We start from the raw sequence: 18,919 nt of genomic DNA, 5'->3' as shown, positions 1-18,919 counted from the left end.
AAAGGAAGGGGGGGTTCGGGAAACTTTCCCCCAATCATCTCTAGCTGACATTCTGCTTGATCTGGAGAAAGTTGAGCTGTGACATCCTCTCATGCCTCCCACCTGGCTCCCCGCTGATGTATCAGACTCAAATCACTTCTGACAGACAGGAGATGCTAATTAGCGCAGAGGAGTTAGAAACGTAGCATTTTATCTGACTTCATCAGAAAGACTGATCTAAAACCCAATCTGCACATCTTCCATTCTAAATTAACTATGAGATAACAGGTCATTAGGAGCCTTAACAGAGACCATTGGAGAACCCTGGAGGTCAAAGATCAACTGATTTATTCTCTGTTGATGAACTTGTCTCTATTACTCTCCTCCCCGTCCATGACTGCCTCATCCTTTCCTCCATCTCTCCTCCCTCCATCTCTCAATCTCTCGTCCCTCCATCTCTCGTCCCTCCATCTCTCCTCCCTCCATCTCTCCTATGCACTCTGTCCTCCGCTGTGAGCTCACACACTCAGGTCAGTGTGATTTATTATGGTGTGTGATGCACTGCTCCCCTGCACCCTCCCCACACCCCCCACACCGCCTCTCACCACTGTACCCAGCACCTTCCTCACCAGCTGCGACAGATGTCGCCGTCACTCGAGAAAATAAATTCAGAATACTTAACGAATTAAGCGAGGAGCTAATTGTGGCTGGCCCGTGTTTATCATGCGCAGAAAGGCAAGCGGCTTGTTTGTCTTTTAACAATTACTAGACAAAGCAGGGAGAGGAGGCAGGGAGGGGGAGGAGGGAGTTTAATTGTCCCATTCTTCCCAGCAGCTGTCTCAGCCACACCTGGGCGGGTGTGAGAGCCGGGCGGAGCAAGGGGGAGAGAAGGGCAGGTGCACCTCTGACATCACTAAAACAAGCACAGGCCGACTTAAGGTATGAGACGCAAATACACTCTCTACTAATGTATAACACAGACATCAAGGGCTGGCATTAGTGGTTGTAGACACAAATTACATTTACCTTTGTATAAAACACACACGGAAAAATGAATTACATGTAGCCCCTCTTAATTTCTCATCCTTATTCTCATGCACCCCCCCATCATCAGGATCTGAGATGCCGATACACAGACGCACGCACGCGCACGCACACACACACGCACACACACACACAAGTGTGGCAATTTTCCATTCTGTTCCCATACGTTTTGGAGGAGCTCCCCCTGAGCAGTTCTCTTATAGATCTCCAAACAGCTTGTAATTACTTTTAATAGACAGCATAAGAAGCAAATCAAGCGCAAACGTGGAAAAATGAGCTCTCAGGGGGATCAAACAGCACTCAGCCTTGCAAACAAACACTTCACCAACATCTGAGCTATTTCTCCTCTTGCTTTTTTAAAACTTTCAAACATGTCATTCTCAGTGGGGGGGGAACTAGAGAAACACAGAAGAGAGCGGCAGAGAAAGAAAGGGAGAAAGAAAGAATGACATGAATACAATGGCCGTAAAGTAGTTACTGTTATTGGGTTAGTTGCTATCTAGATTCTGTGGGAGGCTCTCTGACTCATAAGCACTTCAGTCTGGCTGGCAGCCTACGACCATGTGCACACCTGTGTTCCTGTTACTTAATGTTGTCTGTATGATGAGAGGTCAGCTGACATTCTGCTAAACAATCGACTCCCCTCATATCCAATCGCAATGAAGCAGTCAAGAAGGTCCTTAAAGGAGAAATACCAAATATACATGCCCTCCTGTCTTCCTTCATCCTCTCCCACTCCATGATACCCTCCCTCCTTTCATGATACCCTCCCTCCCTTCTTCCATGATAACCTCCCTCCCTCCCTCCCTGCCTGATACCCTCTCTCCCCTACATCCTCCCCCCCTCACTCCCCTCTGGTGTTCTGGCTGGCTGGCTCCAGGTGGTGAGGGATATGCATGAGGGGCCTGTCATCTGTTCCCATGTTCATAGCATCACCACAGTGTGTTACTGTGTGTTCAGTAGAGACCAGTAGACAACCGACATCCTCCAACACACCTCATTAACACTATCATGTTCTACAGTCAAGGTAAGGGCAGATATAGAGACATATTTGAGATGGTGACTATTTGAATGAGGATCATGGATGATACAATAATTATTTAACCCTACTCATGAGCAATGGTGTAATGAGCCTGGACTGAACGCAGAGAGCGGCTTTCATCTGTCAAAAACACTGCCCTATGGCTATCAGGCTGGCACACGACGCACACACACTCATGCACCCAGTGGAGTGAGCCATCATCCACATTATCCACATCCATGGACTCCTAAAGCTTCTTGTGTGCTGCCTCATTAAGTCTTCAGTGACACAGAGCCCACACCAGGTCTCTCTCACCAGTCTCTCTCCCTTGCTCTCTCTTCACCTCACACACACACTACGAGGAGATTGCTCAAGCACTGCACAACTGCAGCACAGACAGACATCACTAGAGGCAGATAGCTGGGTTGTCACAGGAAGAGAACAGAGTACAGGTCTGGCCTCAGTATAAAGGGTTAGTCTCATGATGTCTCTAAAGGATAGATAGTATGTTAAACATCACTCATGCATTAAGGCTAACATATGACTTAAAGTTCAAGACAGCAGGACTATAGTTGTGAGCATTGACCTGATAGTAGGGGCTGATTTACCAGTGAGAGGTCAGGTCTGAGCCAGAGGAGGAGAGGAGTAATAACATGACTACATTACTGTATTGTGAGATCACTTCTGGGTTAAAGGGATCAGCCGGGATGCCTTTCCGCCACTCTGCTCATCTGGGTTCATGCTCGGGCGCTAGCTCGCTAAGTTCATTAAAATGAATAAGTAAGAATCATGAATGAGATGCATCATTAGCTGGGCTCCCCCAGGGGCACTTAGATTCAGATTCAGGCTGTACCCTGGGCCTGGCTGGGAGGGGGGGGGGGGGTCATCATGCATACACAGCCATCATCAGGGGTGGGGGTGAACCTTTATGTTGGTGTGCAAATAATATGAGAGGGTTTGCATTGAGAGTGGGGCTACAGCTCCTCTTGACACGGTTGCAGTGCCAATTAAGCATTCTTTTTTATTTGGAGTATTGTACAATATTATCTATTGGGTGCATCATGCAGTGTCCTGCCTGTAGCCCTATTTAGCCATATGGGCCGGTCCCCCTCCCTACTCTTCCCCAGTGCTCAACAGGCAGTGAGGCAGGTCTCCATTCACACAGCTTGGTATGGAGAGAGAAGGGGGACAAACCTTGCAGCTGGGCAGGTTCTCCTACAGGCGTCCGACAGGCAAGGTGGGTGGAAAGAGAAGGCAGGGTGACAGTTAGTCAGTAGGTCCATGATTAGATGGGGGTTCATACATGGGGTTTATGGTGGGGCAGCAGCTACCATACCATGCACCTTATACTCTTTCTTTATCCAGACCCGGACTGATGCTCATCCTTCAATATCAAACCAACTCACTCTACTCTGTCGTCACAACACCAAGATTAAAATCACAATTCATGTCCACCAGGAAATAAATATGATGGAAATACCAAGGAAGAAACTGAGTCATAAGACTAGAGTGCTCAACTGATGTGGTTGTATATCCAGACTTAGTTTAGGCCTTGCTGAGGGGAGAAACAGTCTGACTCCAGTAGATGCTTTAATAGATGTATCTATTACACTGCTCTCTTCCACGGGTACTGTTACTGGAGTGGGGAAGAGAGAGACACCCAGCTTTGAGATGGAAGGAGGGGGAGAGAGAGGAGACGGGGGTAGAGGGAGAGCGAAAGAGAAAGAAAGAGGTGGAGAGAGAGAGGTGGGAGGTGGAGCGAGAGCGAGGTGGAGAGAGAGAGAGAGAGGGCTGAATGGGGGGGAGAGAGAGGAGACGGGGGTAGACGGAGAGCGAAAGAGAAAGAAAGAGGTGGAGAGAGAGAGGTGGGAGGTGGAGCGAGAGCGAGGTGGAGAGAGAGAGGTGGAGAGAGAGAGGTGGAGAGAGAGAGGTGGGAGGTGGAGCGAGAGCGAGGTGGAGAGAGAGAGAGGGCTGAATGGGGGGGAGAGAGTACAGCTCAATCTACTAATAAAAGCAGATGAAAGTGAGGTTAAACACAATATGCTAATTGAAATGTGTTGGCTGATTAAGGGCGATTGAGAGGAGAGTGGGCGTGCTGTGAGTTCTGGGCGTCGGTGATTAGTGAGGCATTAGTGTCTGCATGCTTTTCCTCAGGATGTGTTGGAGAGCAGAGCCGCGTGCGTGCGTGCGTGTGTGTGTGTGTGTGTGTGAGAGAGAGAGTGAGTGTAATGTTTACTCTTCATTTTTATTGTTTATTTCACTTTTGTACATTATCTACTTCACTTGCTTTGGCAATGTTAACATATGTTTCCCATGCCAATAAAGCCCCTTGAATTTGGAGAGCGAGAGAGAGGGGGGTGGGGGGTAATGTGTGTGCATGTGAGGTGAAATGAGTAAGCTCCTCATTTCTCCCATCTCAGCCTGTCCTGAAGTGTGTAAGCCCACACACACTGAGAGCAGCACATGCATCCACACGCACAAAATGGTGCTTGCATATTCTGACCAAATACCAGTAGTAGTAGCAGTTGTACCGCACAAATATTTGTATCAGCTACCATGAGTATTTTTAGAAGAGAAAGATATAGCTGGGTATCGACAACCACAATCTGTATCTCTTTACCTTGTTTATTGCTGTAGGCTGAGTTGCTAAGGCAGTCTTTGCCTGCTTAGAATTCCCTTTTCTGTCTTTTCTCTCTCCCTCACTTCTCTCCTCTCTTTGTGTGTTGGGGTCTCTCAGGAGGACCACACTGGCATTTCTTTTTTTCAGGCTTTATTGTTTTCCACTGTGCAGCTGCAAACCATGGAGGAGCCCCCTGCAGGTGTGAGTGGTAAGGCTGCCCCCCCCCCCCTTCCCTCTGCCTCCCTTCTCTGTCCCTCCCCCCTGACTCTCCCACCCCTGTCAGCAGGGGAGGCCGACGTGCAGGGCCAGTTGCACCACTGAGCCCTGCCAAACCAGGGCTAAAATTACGCTCTGAATGCATAGAGCACTGTGATTAACCACACAGGTGGGATCCCCAGCCTAGGGCCCTGGGGGGTGGCCCCACTGTGGTGCACAGCACCCCCCCAACCTCACACCCCGCTACGGCACGGCTAGCCTATAAATAGGGAAGATGCAGAACCACGGAACTGTATCCAGTTTCTTAGAACAGTCCTTCCATCCCTATTCCCTTGTCACTATGAGGAAAACAAGATGGCGTCGACACTGCTGAGAGCTTTTGTCTCAAATGTGAAGGCTTTACCACATCATACACATAAGTGTAAGACTTATGTCATAACAAAAATAATATGAAAAAGGCATTTTACAATTTATCTCAATAGTCATTTTGTCAAGACTAATTAATAGTTAGTCTTCATGCCCACAATACCACTCAGCTGAGACACTGAAAAAGCAGCCATTGCTAATGACTCCACACACTTTTTCAAATATTAGTTTAAATTGTTCCCTACTCACCTCAGCCTTCCCAATGTATTGTCTCCTTGGTATCCAAGATACTCAGGGTTATACGGACTCAGGGTAAATTGAGTCCGTAGTTACATAGTAAATTAAAATCCGTAATGCTCAAATTAGTATGATATGTTACTTTTGGTATGGTATGTATTAATTTGTGGATGTCCATCATCCATTTCGTATGATATATTACAAATTACAATTCGTATGATATGTTATGAGTTACAATTCGTAACATATCGTATGAATTTGTTGTGGCTAATGTTAGCTAGGTTGCTAAGTGACTAACGCTAATGTTAGCTAGGTGGCTAAGGCTAGGCTAGAGGTTAGGGTTTAAGGGTTAAGGTTAGGTTAAAGGGTTAACATTAAGGGAAGGGTTAGCTAACATGCTAAGTAGTTGCAAATTAGCTTAAAAGCAGTAAGTAGTTGCAAAATTTCTAATGTGCAAAAATTTGATTCAAACACACAACTTTTGGGTTACTAGACGTTGGTGTTACACCCCCCCCCCCCCTCCCTTTGTTTTTGACTTAAGTAACCTTTTGTCTTATGTGGCCAAATCAAATATAACATTTCCTACTTATTTCATAGTTCCATATTTTTGTTTACTATGTTACATCTAGTTTATGAGACCAGCCTGTGATATCCCTCCATCTGGGTAAAGGAAATGAAAATGATCTGGACCTCTGACACTCTTTCTCCCTGGGAAATGAGAGGCTCTGGTCCACCAGTCCTATTGTTCAGCATGTGGCCCTGGAAGGGGTGGACTATTATTATTGTGATTATTTCCATCTTTGCGCAGGCACGCAGACATGGGGATCAGTCACAGCCCACACGGCAGGCACGGCGCAGGGCTTTACAACACAATAGCAGAACACTGGGGTGTCTCTACAGGCAGGTTATCACCCCGGGCCAAAATGTCTTCTCTCTCTCCTCTTCTCGGTGTGAGAAATGGGATTTTCTGTGGCTGGCTGTTTAACTATGGGAGTGTGTAGACAATTATCATGGGTGGAGAGTGTACACAAATGTAGTGGTTGGTGGGTGTTAGCATGGACATGTCTATACTTATCGAAAAAAGTATAAACAGATCTTGTAAAATTAATGACTTCCTTTCATGGAACTCATCAAGTTATTTAGTCCTATTATGAAACATAGTATTAAAAATACAAATGATACCTTACATTAATGACGTTTTTAAGAACAGACAGCAGTTTCCCTCTCAGTCAGTTTCCATCTGTTCATCCCATTACGGCTGATGTCGTCTGACAGGGGTTTAAGAGGCCATGGGTACACTACACTCTACTTTGCCCAGTGTGCAGTTAGAGCAGCTTTGGAGGACTCTATCACATTACTGGATTAGATTATACAGTTGGAAGTCTCTCTGCCTCCCTTCAAATCACCTGTCCTCCAGGACAGAGTAAAACACTGGCACTGCCCTGAGGATGCTGCTGTATAATCACATTCCAGTCTAACCTCACAGTGGAGAGATGCTTGACAGGTCAATGACTTGGATACTGAGTGACAGACTGACAGACCAATCTGATAGGGAAGATCTTTAACAGGGGGAGTGAGGCTGTAACGCAAGTAAACAGGTTTATCTATCTATCCGTGTGTGTGTATACTGTATGTATGCGTGTGCCGTGTGTATCATGATACTTCTGCTAGCGTAATCACACGTGACACTGTGTGACACTGTCTGAGCAGTGTTGTTAAGCAGTTTCCTCTCCACCCAGGCACACAGCAGTGGTATGTCTACATTAAATAATCAGAGCAGTTCAATCAACAGGCAGCAGGAGAAATAAACCCACATTCCTCCAGGCCCATTGCCTCCTGGAGAACACCGCTCGCATGGCGTTTGCCTGGCGCACCACTCTGATTCATTAACACCCGCTTTTGTACACCCCCTCTCTCCAGCTTGATTAAGCTCTCTTCCAGCAGAACGTGCCTGCTCCACTTCTCCCAGTCTCATCGATTATCATCCGCACTCGAGCTTGGCTAGCAACACAAAAATAAAACCACAGCTAGTGAGGATGCATGAATAACAAGCCATCTGAGGAAATCATCAACTTCAGCTAAATACACATCAGTTTATCTAGACACACCTGTACCCCTTCATCCTTCCCTAGCTGTGTCCCACTCTCACCACAGACTGTATTTAGAGCAAGTGTGTGTGTGTGTGTGTGTGTGTGTGGGGGGGGGGGGGGGCCTGCCCATCCACACGCTCTGTGGGGTGGACGTGTATGAGGAAAGAGGAAAAGTGACAATTGGGAAGTCAAACATAGATCCTACACACACGTGTGGGGTGGAGTGGGCTCACACAGGAAGGGGCTGGGAGCAGCCAGCATTCAGCAGATGTTGGAGTGTTCAGGATGTAAACTGAATGATATGCAGTGTCACCTCCTTGTTAATGATCATTCCTACACAAAGCTGTGAGGGGGAGAGCAGTGGATCATACCTTCACAAACTGTGGATAACAGGGCAGGGTGGGTGGGTATGTGGGGTGTCTCTCTGCACATCTTCACTCTTCACAGGGAACATACACTGGGGAGGGGAAGTGTGTGTGTGTGTGTTTGCAAGTTAGTTTATTTCAGGTGTCTCAGTTACATCAGGGGGTTACATTGCTCTGAGAGGGGCTGAGATAGCAGAAATGACAAAAGACACCCACCAAAGTGCACCCACAACACACACACCTCTACCACACACAGACCTGGGATGGCAGACGAACATCAATAACATTTATGGAAATGGAAGGTGAGTGTCAGAACACCTGCAAAGTAGCGGAGAGGAAGAAATGAAGTGGACATGATTAACCCCAGCTGCCAAATGGTTAGACAGAAGGGCAGGCCACATCGCTGGTGCTTTATCATTAGTGATGTGGCGTACAGAAAACACACTGACTGGAGTCATCTTGTTTTAGATCCCTCGCTCCTAAACAGCCTCTCTGCCACAATGTGGATGAAGACAGTATCCATCACCTTACAAACGGTGAACAATGGATTAGAATGAAGAATGTGTTGACTGTTGCTACTCTTCTAGTGAACAAACTGATTTCAAATATAAAAAAGTGCAAAAGGCAAAATCCCAACATGTTTTAGGAGGTTGGAAATGTGTTGATGGTCCAATGCAGCTTTATCTCAATATCAAATCATTTCTGGGTAAAAATTAAGTACCTTACTGTGATTGTTTTCAATTAAAATGGTTAAAAAATAAATAGCTTCTAAGCAAAATTTTTGCTTGAGAAATTGTTCATTGCTATAAGACTGTCTGGTTGAGGGGAAAACTGAAAGCTTGTTGTTGGCAGAGAGATTAGGAACTCTTATTGGTCTATTAACTAATTGTTTAATTGTATATTAACTAATGTCTCAAGGCAGACCAAAACTCCATCCCACCAGAACAGGCTGTCATTTCAGGCAGTCTTTTCAAACAGCTCTTACACTAAAGGGGCATTATCATCATTTTCACAATGTTGCAGTAAAATCACACGTTTTACTTCACTGGGGCTTTAAACGCGTGAGAACTAATACTTGTGCATTCTGAAGGGTTTCTATAAGGAGAAATGTGGAGAGTAAATATCAAAGCTCAGCGATAACCTCAGCAGTCCTATATCAAACCTGACAGATAGTGTAGCTTTTTAATGATTGTTTCGTAATCTGCCCAAGAAAGAGAGTAGCGACAGGGAGAGCAGAACACTCTCCTCCTGTGATCTCTTCCATTTTCTCACCAAAGACGCCTCACCAGATAAAGGTTAAGACACTGCTCTTTTTCACTGCTGAAAAGACGTCATCCATCTTTGAAGAGGGGTTAGAAAGAAATAATAAAATAATAACTGTACTTAAAATAATCTTCCTCAATTCCATAATTAATCTCCTCCAGCTTTTGTAACAATTATGATGTTAATTAACCCAAAATTCCCTCCATGGCGGCTGAGAGAGAGAGCCAAGCATTTAAAAGCGCTCCCCCTGCCCCTCTTCCAGCCGCCCCATCACCCCATCACGGAACAGTCTTTTAGGGGGAGAGAAATCTGAAAGGAGAGGATTTTCAGGGTGGAGGAGATGGAGATGAGAGAGAGCATGGGAACATGGATGGGTCTTCAACCCTCATCAGAGAGCGGAGAGAAAATGAACACAGGGTGAGGCTGGGGAAGGAGGAACGGAGGAAATTAAGTCAACAGTGGAAGTGAGAGAAAAAGAAAGAAAGAAAACTGGGCTGGTGAATGAATCCAATGGAGAATGTCTGTTCCCAGCTAGACTCTGGGCTGGTGCAGGCAGTAGGCCTGTATACTATAGCTGTGGTTCTGTTCTGTACCAGCCCTCTCTCTCAAGACACAACTACTGCAGGACTCGGGAGGACCCACGCACTGAAAATACATCAACCGGCACAACTCTAGTATCAGCTGTCAGGCCTGGAGAAGGATAGGGAGTTGCTGCGGCTCCCAGCGTTCTGCCGTTTGTTCTCCCAAATTACTCACAGGCCAAGCTCGTTAATCTACACTATAGTACGCTGCTGCAGCAATTATTACTTCACAGAAAAACAACACAGAGGAAGCCTATAAAAACTACAGAGGAACTTTTCAGTTAAACGCACATCCCAGCAAACCGGGAACATTCTCAGAACATTAGCTAAGATTCCCATTAAATTTGAGTTCATGTTTTATCTAACATTAGGATGATAACATCCTTAGAATGTTTTGATAAAAAAATATATATACATTGTTTCATGAAATATCCTTAGAATGTTCTCCTAACATTCACTAAATGTTGTGAACAACATCTGTAACAACCACCACAGAATATTCCCCCAAAGTTCTCATTAGGTTTCCAGGTAATGTAATAATCAGTAATGTTACCAGTAATGTTTTCCCAGCAAACCAAAATTGGTTCTGTGAAAGTTCCCAGAACATTCGTTAGGTTGCGGCAAACGTTCTCATAACACAAAAACTGTCCAGTCATGCTGATGATTATACAATGTTTGTATCAAATTTTCCCTCATGTTACAAGAATGTTCCCAGACACAGTTAGTCTGTTCTTTAAAAAGTTTCCCAGAATGTTTCATTAGGTTGTGGGAACAGTGTGGGGACATTACAAAAGATATGTTCCCAAAACACAAAGAACTGTCCATTTGTGAGGATGATTCTTCAATGTTTCTTTTAGGGTGCAAAAAAACATTCACCTGTTACAAGAACATTCCCAGCACATATGTGGTCTGTTCTTTAAAGTCTCCCAGAATGTTTCTTTATGTTGTGGGAACATTGTGGGCCTATGACAAGAGATAGGTTCCCCAAAAACTAAAAATTGTCCAGTTGTGCTGACATTCAGTTAATGGTTGTATCTGGGTGCAAAAAACCTTCCTTTGATGTTGCAAGAATGTTGACAGAACCCCCTTTCTGAGTTCTTTTTGGGAGTTGGAACAGTGTGGATACATTACAAGATACAAGAGATAGGTTTCCTATCTTTAAGAGATAGGTTTCCTAATGTTTAAGTTAGGTTGCACAGGACATGCCCTTAATGATATTCACGAAGGTTGCACAACACATTCCCACAATGTTGCATAATGTTAAATAACTTCCAAATAAGTCTGTTTTTATGACATTCATAGCATATTGGTTTTAGATTGAACATAAAATAAAATACAGTGTTATATGTACAACAGCATGAGAAGAGGATGGGGACATTTTAATAACTCAGAAAATGTTTTATGTCCTGATTGACCATATTAGACTGAAGAAAATACCTCTGTACTACAGCTATCCCTTGGTGACACAGTGGGTTAATGATCTAACTGCAAAGCTGAAGATTGCAGGTTCAATCCCACATACTCTTGGTAAAATAGGCTCAGATATAATCTACTAAGAGAGCATGTCCAGATGTATGAATCCAGTCAGGAATTTAGACCAACTGTAAAAATGGACTGTTCAAATTTTAAAAACGCAGACGATATAATTCCTACTTTGAGACCCTTGATATGGTCCCCCCTCTTATTTTTCATGATCTGAAAAGGTCCTGTATCAGCACTCATAGTCTTGGATACGTTGTAAATAAGAAGTATGCAGCATATAAAGAGGATGGGGGAAGTGATGGTGTATAACCCAGTTCCTGTATTTCTCTGTGTTAGTTATGTATAAGAAGACAGGATAAGGAAAGGGGGGATACCTAGTCAGTCTTCCGCATCTAACGCAACCCAGCGTGGAATTCCTGATTTACATTTTTATTTAACCGATTGACCATACCGACATTGCTATATACTGAAACAAGAACATGTAAGAGAGCTGGAGGCACAGAGGATAAAAGACCTGGCGTGGGGACCAAACATTGCAGGTTCAAACTCCACATGTGCAGACTGTCAACATATGAAGTGTACAAAATATGGATGTGTGTGTATGATTAAATGCTGTTTGAATGTCCTATGAATTCAATTAAAATGCCACGTGTCTCTATACTGTACCATCTTCAAATGCAAATTGCTATTAAATCTGGTGAGAAACATCATGGGGATGTACTCCAATCTGCATTATCATGTTTTATGGAGCTATACATTCTAATGTTGAGAATGTTGTGGTAATGTTAGGTCAATCTTAAATATAACATTGTCTAAATGTTCTTGAAATGTTCTGAGGACCTCCAAGACAAGGTAAAATGTATATATTGCGTGAACATCATTTGAATAATATGTTGAACCTAAAACAAATATGCCCTGAACGTCATACAAACAGACTTATTTGGAAATTGTGGGAATGTTCTGTGCAACCTATGTATATATCAAAAGAACAACTCCAATAACTTAATTAAATGTTCTAGGTGTTGTGTCAACATTCTTACAACATTATAGGAATTTCCTGTGGAACCTAACAAAAACATTATCTGAATGTCAGCACAACTGGGCAGTTTTAATGTTCTGGGAATCTGTCTATTACCATAGAACATTTTCCACAACCTAATACATTTTCTAACAGGAACAATTAGGGTGAGCGCCTTGGGGATTTGAACCAGCAACCTTTTAATTACTGGCCGAACGCTCTTAACCGCTAGGCTACCTGCCACCCAATCAGACCTGCAACTGCGGCCTCAGCTGTGCAGTCAAGTGTTAAACAATGGAACAGCTGTCGAGAGCGGTGGCAGCTTCAGAAATAGAGCTGTTCATTTCACCGGTCTGTCTCACACCTGTGTGCTGTGCAGGCCGGGGAGAGAGAGGGCGAGGGCTAGGCCAAAGAGAAGGCTGTGCAGAGAGGAAACCCAAAGAAGAGACGGGCACAAAGATAAACACACACACAGGAAATGGTGAGGCTGACTCACCGATCATGTGATTGGCGACGTGGATCTGGATCTCTCGCTCTGTCTCGAAGGTCATTTGGCATTTGATGCACTGGTACGTCTTCTTCTGCAATGCAGCAGACAGGTAGACAAGAATTTTAGAGAGGTTATCAAATTACTTTTTCATTCACAGCCAGAGCGTGCACCCACACACGCGCTCTCCTGACACAAAAATAATGTACTGGTGGGGAGGGGGGGTTCTGAGGTTTCTCCTTGCTGTTGCATTGAGCTGAAACAAAGGCACAGGTAAAGATTGAGCATCCCTGGGACCTCACTGTCAATATCTAGTAGAGCGAACAGGCCGTACAATGCCTCAGCTGGGCTGAGCTGCAGGAACCACTAGGGCCCACTGAAACGCAGCCATGAATTCACACATCTAACTGAGCACGACTTTCTACTGACACGCTACACACTGGGAACAGACACACTGCTAGAAAATACTGCTAAAATATTAGGTGTTTTAAAAAGTGGGAACAACATTTCAGATCACTCTAAAAGCATTAGGAATGACTGAATAATATGAATTCGCTTTGAAGTTTTAATCAATTCACTAGATGTTTCTAAATGCAGGGCCATTTAACTTTTTGTTGAATTGGTAATGTGTTCTATTTCTTTTATACCACAGAGGACAATGTTGGGTATTCACTATGTGATCGATTTATCAATTACTAAATTAAACCTCAGTTACCTTAACCTTAGAATTTTCACATATTGTATGTAGATCTTAATATAAATCAGTATGCTGAGCCATAGTGGAGAATATGGTGAGAGTGTTCTTACTTTAGGGACAGGCGAGGCATCCGTCACCTTCTTGGCCCCACTGGTCTCCGGGCTCATCTCGGGGTGGTCCACCTGAACGTGGCTCTCCAGGTCCTCCAGGGTCTCAAACTTCACAGCACACTCGGGGCATCGCAGCACCGGCGCAACCTTCTCTCCCCCGGCCTCCTGGGGCGTGGTGCCCCCGCTGGGAGACTGGCCGTTGGTAGCCCGGCTCATACAGCCAGCACACAGCCCATAGGGCAGCCCGTTCACATCCAGCTTCACCAGCTCCTGCTTGTTCTTGAACTCCTTGAGGCACAGGGCACACTTGTAGTGCTTGTGTTGCTGCAGCTGGCCGTTGGGGGAGGAGGAGGCCGATCCACCCCCGCCCCCACTGCCCCCACCGGACGAGAGCTTCTGCATGTGGAAGGTGCCGTGGATCTTGAGCTCCAGGGTGGAGGTGACAGTCTGCATACATACCACACAGCGGAAGCCCGTCAGAGAGTTCCTCAAGTCTGGGTGCATCTGGCAGTGCTCTATGAAGTCCTCCTCGCTCTGCAGGGGCATCTTGCAGATGCGGCAGGTGCCCGTGTCCAGGCTTTTGCTGTGGGTGACCTTATGTTCAGTGAGCGTGAGCAGGGAGGGGAAGCGCTCTCCACAGATGGGGCACATGTAGTGCTTGGCTGGGCCACGATGGGTCTGGGCGTGCTCCCTCAGGCCATTCTCTGAAAAAAAGGTCCGTGAGCACACGTTGCACTTGTGATTGCCCTTGATGAAGTCGGCCTTCTTCTTGCGGGTGCCGGCGTCGTCGTCCCCGGGCTGGATGTTGTGGTCCCTCAGCCGGTGGTTCTGCAGAAGACTCTCCATGGTGTAGGCCGCCCCACAGATGTCACAGGCGTACATGGGCTCTGAGTTGTCCAGCTCCTCCTCTCCTCCGCTGGCCTCATGGCTGTTGGCTACGTCCTGGCTGGCATTCTTCAGCAGCATGCTCTGCAGGTCAGCCTGCTCCGTGGTCACTGTCGATCTTTCGCCTCCTCCCCCACGCTTGGAGCTCTGGGTCACCCCGTTGGGTGTACCATTCTGGCTGCCCCCATTCCCAGCGCCATTGCCCCCGTCGAAGACACAGTGCTTCTCCCTCAGATGCCTCTCCAGCAGCACAATAGCGTGAAAGGCCTTGCCACAGAAGCGGCAGTTGAACTTCTTACTGTGGGTGGTGATGTGGCACTGCAGTTCCACCTCGGTGCCAAACGTCTCCCCACAGAATATGCACTTGCGGGCCTTGCCGGCGACTGCAGGGCCAGTGGGGTGTCCCAGATGGCTGTGCTTGACATGCAGCTGGAGGTCACTCTCCTTCCGGAAGTCCCAGGCGCAGGCCGTGCAGCGGAACATCTTCTTCTCATTGCTGTGCTTGACAGCCAGGTGGACCTGGATGGACACCTTGGAGTCAAACACCTCCTGGCACAGCGTGCAGTGGTACAGCACAAAGGTGTGCATGTCCAGCAGGTGCTTCTGCAGGTCGTCTACAGAGGAGAACTGCTTATCACAACTCTCACACACGTACTGTGTGGACGTGGTGGTGTAGTGGACTGTCAGGTGCTGCAGCAGAGACTCCTGGGAGTCGAAGTCCTCTTTGTTGCACTGCGGGCAGGACTGCCTCCTCAGCAGCATCTCCAGGTGGGACTTGAGATGGGCCTGGAAGCTCTCGAAGCTGCTGAAGTGTAGGTCACACTGGTTGCAGGGGTAGTCTCCATTGGACCCTGCCAGGGTAGAGTCCCCAGCCAGCCTATGGCGTTTGGGGGAGGAGATTTCAACATCAGATGAAGCTGGGCTAAGGTCAGCCACCTTGGCTTGCCGCTTGTTATTGGCCAGTGGGATGTTCTTGTGGTTCTCCTTGATGTGCTTGGTGAGCTTGAGCAGGGAGCCAAAGATGGGTGAGTTGGTGCAGTATGGACAGGAGTAGACCTCCATGAAGGACTGGGAGGGCTGCAGAACGGGGGACTCCATCTTGGGAACCCCTCCTCCGCTGCAGTGGGTCTGCTGGATGTGCTCTGTGAGAGAGGACTCTGTGAGGAAACCCATGGAGCACTGGTTGCAGAAGAAGGCGTGGTTGCCCTCCAGGGTGGTGGAGCCTGCAACCATTCCTCCAGGCAGGCAGTGGGACATGCGGATGTGCTCTTGCAGGGTGTTGATGTCTGCAAACATGTCTGGGCAGTAGTTGCAGTGGAAGGCCGACACGTTGGTGAACTGGAGCAGGGGGAAGGCCGCTGAGGCGCCCCCGCTGCTTCGGTGGGCTTTGCGGACGTGCTCGTTGAGGTTGTAGAGCGTGGGCAGGGTGTCCAGACACAGCTGGCAGGTGTGGTTCTGCTGGGGCTTGTCTGCATGGATGGTCTTCAGATGGATCTCCAGCACGGCCAGGCTGTTGAAGTCTCTCTTGGAGCAGTAGGGGCAGCTGTAGGTCACCTTGGCCATCCAGTGACCCCCATCGTCGTGGTCAGAGTTGGGGGCCAGCTTGCGGCGGCTCTGTGTGGGCTTCAGGGTGGAGTCAGGGGTGGAACCCCTCTCCAGAGAGGCACTGGAGTCTGGGGTGGCGCTGCTCATGGATGCCACGCTGCCCAGCACTGGGTCAGGGCTGGCACTGTGGTTACTGGAGTCGGGCTGCCGGTGGCTGTCCAGGTGGCAATAGACGTCCTCCACAGAGGGGAACTGCTCCAAGCACACTGGGCACTTGTGTTTACGGTTGGCGTGGGACCTTTCGATGTGGGAAAGCAGCGGGCCCTCATCGCTGAAGATCTCAGGGCAGTGGATGCACTGCAGGTCAACGCGATCAGACAGCTGGGGGTGGCGGGTCACTACGTGCTTCTCCAGCTCGTCTGTCTGGCTGAAGGTCTCCTCACAGTAGTCACACATGTATGGGTCTTGGTCCATCTCCCCTCCACTGCCTGCATTGCTGCCACGCTTCCCCCCTTCCTTTTCAGCACGCAGGGCAAGGTGCTCCTTGTTCTTCCTGTGAGCCTGCATGTGACTCTGCAGAGAGGACGTGGAGGAGAAGCCTCTCTTGCACACGCTGCACTTAAAGGGCTTGCTGGAGCTGTGGGTCTTCAGGTGGATCTTGAGATGGTCGCTGCGGGAGAAAGCCGCCTCACATTCCTGGCAGCTGTACTTCTTGTCTCCGGTGTGGAGCTTGACGTGGCGGTCGCGGCTGCGCTTGTGCTTGAACAGGCGGCTGCAGAAGGTGCACTTGAAGGGCAGCTTGTCGCTATGGATCTGCTCGTGGCGCTTCAGGTAGCTGAGGCGGCTGAAGGACTTGTCGCAGAACTGGCAGGGGTAGGGCAGCCCCGCGCCCCCTTCTTCCTCCCCTGTGCCCATGCCCAGATCACAGCAGCCATCCCCCAGTATCTGTGACGGCGATGCCACGTCTTTGCTGGAGGGAGAGGACGCTACCCAGGAGAGCCCAGGGTCATCATCACCATCTGCAATGCAAAACACAGACAGAATTCAAATGTTAGAGAGGACAAGAAAAAAAATCTAAATAGAAGCTACGAATTAAAGACACGTATTCCCACAGGATGAATAAATAAGGACAAAGTGTATTTTCTCTTTCTTCATAATCCCTTAGAAAACATCCCTCACTCCCCTCTAGAATTACATCTGCCTCATCATATTTTCATTATAGGGACCAGATTGAAATTCCAAAAACCTATTAGAAGACACTCAAATAATGAGGATATTCTTATATGACAAAGTGAATGAAATAAAACATGGGATTATGCATGCTTTTCTCCAGTTTAGTTCAGACAAAAGTCTATTAATGCATACATGATATAAATACACACAAAGCAGATCATATATTCATTCTGCCCTGCTTTGTGCATTCTGAGAGGGCCTGACAGCCCACACGTCATCTATTTAGCATCTAAACTAGAGTAGAGAAGAAGAGAGGAGAGGAGAGGAGGGGATGGGAGAGGAGAAATCCTCATGACTTATTGAGCAGGAATGCTGCGAGCCTGGATCCCACAGTGGCTCAGACAAACCCAGAATTCTCCAGCTCAGCCTGTTTGTTTGCTTTATTTGACTGCGTTTTACACTTTGCTCTAAATGGATGAATAGAGAAGCCTCTGGTATTCCTCATCACACATAACCAAATGTTTACAATAAGTACACAGCCTCCCCCTTTCCCCTATCCACACATACCACATCTTAGAAAACCCTCCTTTGTAAACGACTGGATGCTGGATGGCAGGTGACTCAATCTAATTTGTATTTTGGCATGACCACTCTCAAATAAATGACTGTCTTCTCAATGTTATTATGGAACAAAACTAAAGGCATAATATTGGGGCAAGGAATATTTAAATATTGACAACAAAAACAAATTCTGAGAGAGAATAGCCTAACCTTGAAAGCACTTGGTACAGACTTCTCCCTGTAAGCAACTGTGAGTATGTCCCCCTCCCACCACCCCTCCTACAGTATGTGTTATACAAAGGTGTGCACAGCATATTTGGTGGAAAATAAATTCATGTGATGAATCGATGCACTTGAAAATGTAGGTGGTGTGCGGAGCAAATAAAACTCCACAGGGGTTTGTGGGTAAGATTTTTATAAAAACATGAATTATGAATTTAGCTTGGAGCAAGGAAAGATTCCTCCGCTGTAAAAGACTATAAAATAGAGATATCACATAGACCATCAAGGCAACAGGAGAGATGCCATCTAGCAGCCAATATCAGGAGAGAGGAATATTACAGGATTAGAAAATGACAAATTAAGAAAAGAGCATGAACAAGAAGAAAGAGAAAAGACAGAGATGGTGAATAAAAGTATTTTAAGAGGATTTGTTCAGGAGACACTAACAATGACTGAAATTCTTTCATTTCTTTCCTACACCCCATACCAGGAGCACTGCTTTGTTGAGAACCTACATCTAAACACAAATGTTATTTTTGAGCCCAGAATTGTAGTAACTGGAATTGCTTGAATAGAGATCCAAGTACCGCCGCCTGCATTGTGTGATGTATTTATATGTGTGTGTCGGAGTGATGGAAGGGAGAACAACTCTTTTCTCAGATTACAGTTAAGGCCTGTACACCGCTGTCTCCACAGCTGGTGCGTCTGGACAAGCCCCTCCCTACTGTAGCCATTCCCGCCAGTCCTTCTCTAATGTCTTTGTGTCCGTGTCAGAATAAGAGTCATCCTGTCACAAGTTAAACCCTGGCAACACAGGAGAGAGAGAAGCCCTCGGCAGCCCCAAGAAAGTGAGGAGAAGAAAAGCCCAAAGGGCCTTAACTGAGGTGAATTCTTTGGCTACACAATGAAAGTGTGGCCCCTGACAGGTTGGTCTCTGATGTGAGCCGAGCGGAGGTG

At 46.9% G+C, this 18,919-nt stretch overlaps 1 protein-coding gene across 1 annotated transcript in view; it reads right to left on the bottom strand.

The window, feature by feature from the left end:
• Positions 1-18,919, bottom strand: part of LOC109889309 (zinc finger protein 423) — a 163,424-nt gene that overhangs the window by 64,530 nt on the left and 79,975 nt on the right. Inside the window, exons 4-5 of the mRNA XM_020480650.2 lie at positions 13,577-17,025; positions 12,779-12,863 (exon numbers count right to left, since the gene is read on the bottom strand). Coding sequence (XP_020336239.1) covers positions 12,779-12,863; positions 13,577-17,025 — 3,534 coding nt within the window. The remainder of the gene's footprint in view (positions 1-12,778; positions 12,864-13,576; positions 17,026-18,919) is intronic.

Source organism: Oncorhynchus kisutch, linkage group LG4, assembly GCF_002021735.2.
Source record: "Oncorhynchus kisutch isolate 150728-3 linkage group LG4, Okis_V2, whole genome shotgun sequence".
NCBI classification, from domain to species: Eukaryota; Metazoa; Chordata; class Actinopteri; order Salmoniformes; family Salmonidae; genus Oncorhynchus; species Oncorhynchus kisutch.
The sequence above is the reverse complement of the archived record's forward strand: the minus strand, read 5'-3'. Positions and strand labels throughout refer to the sequence as shown.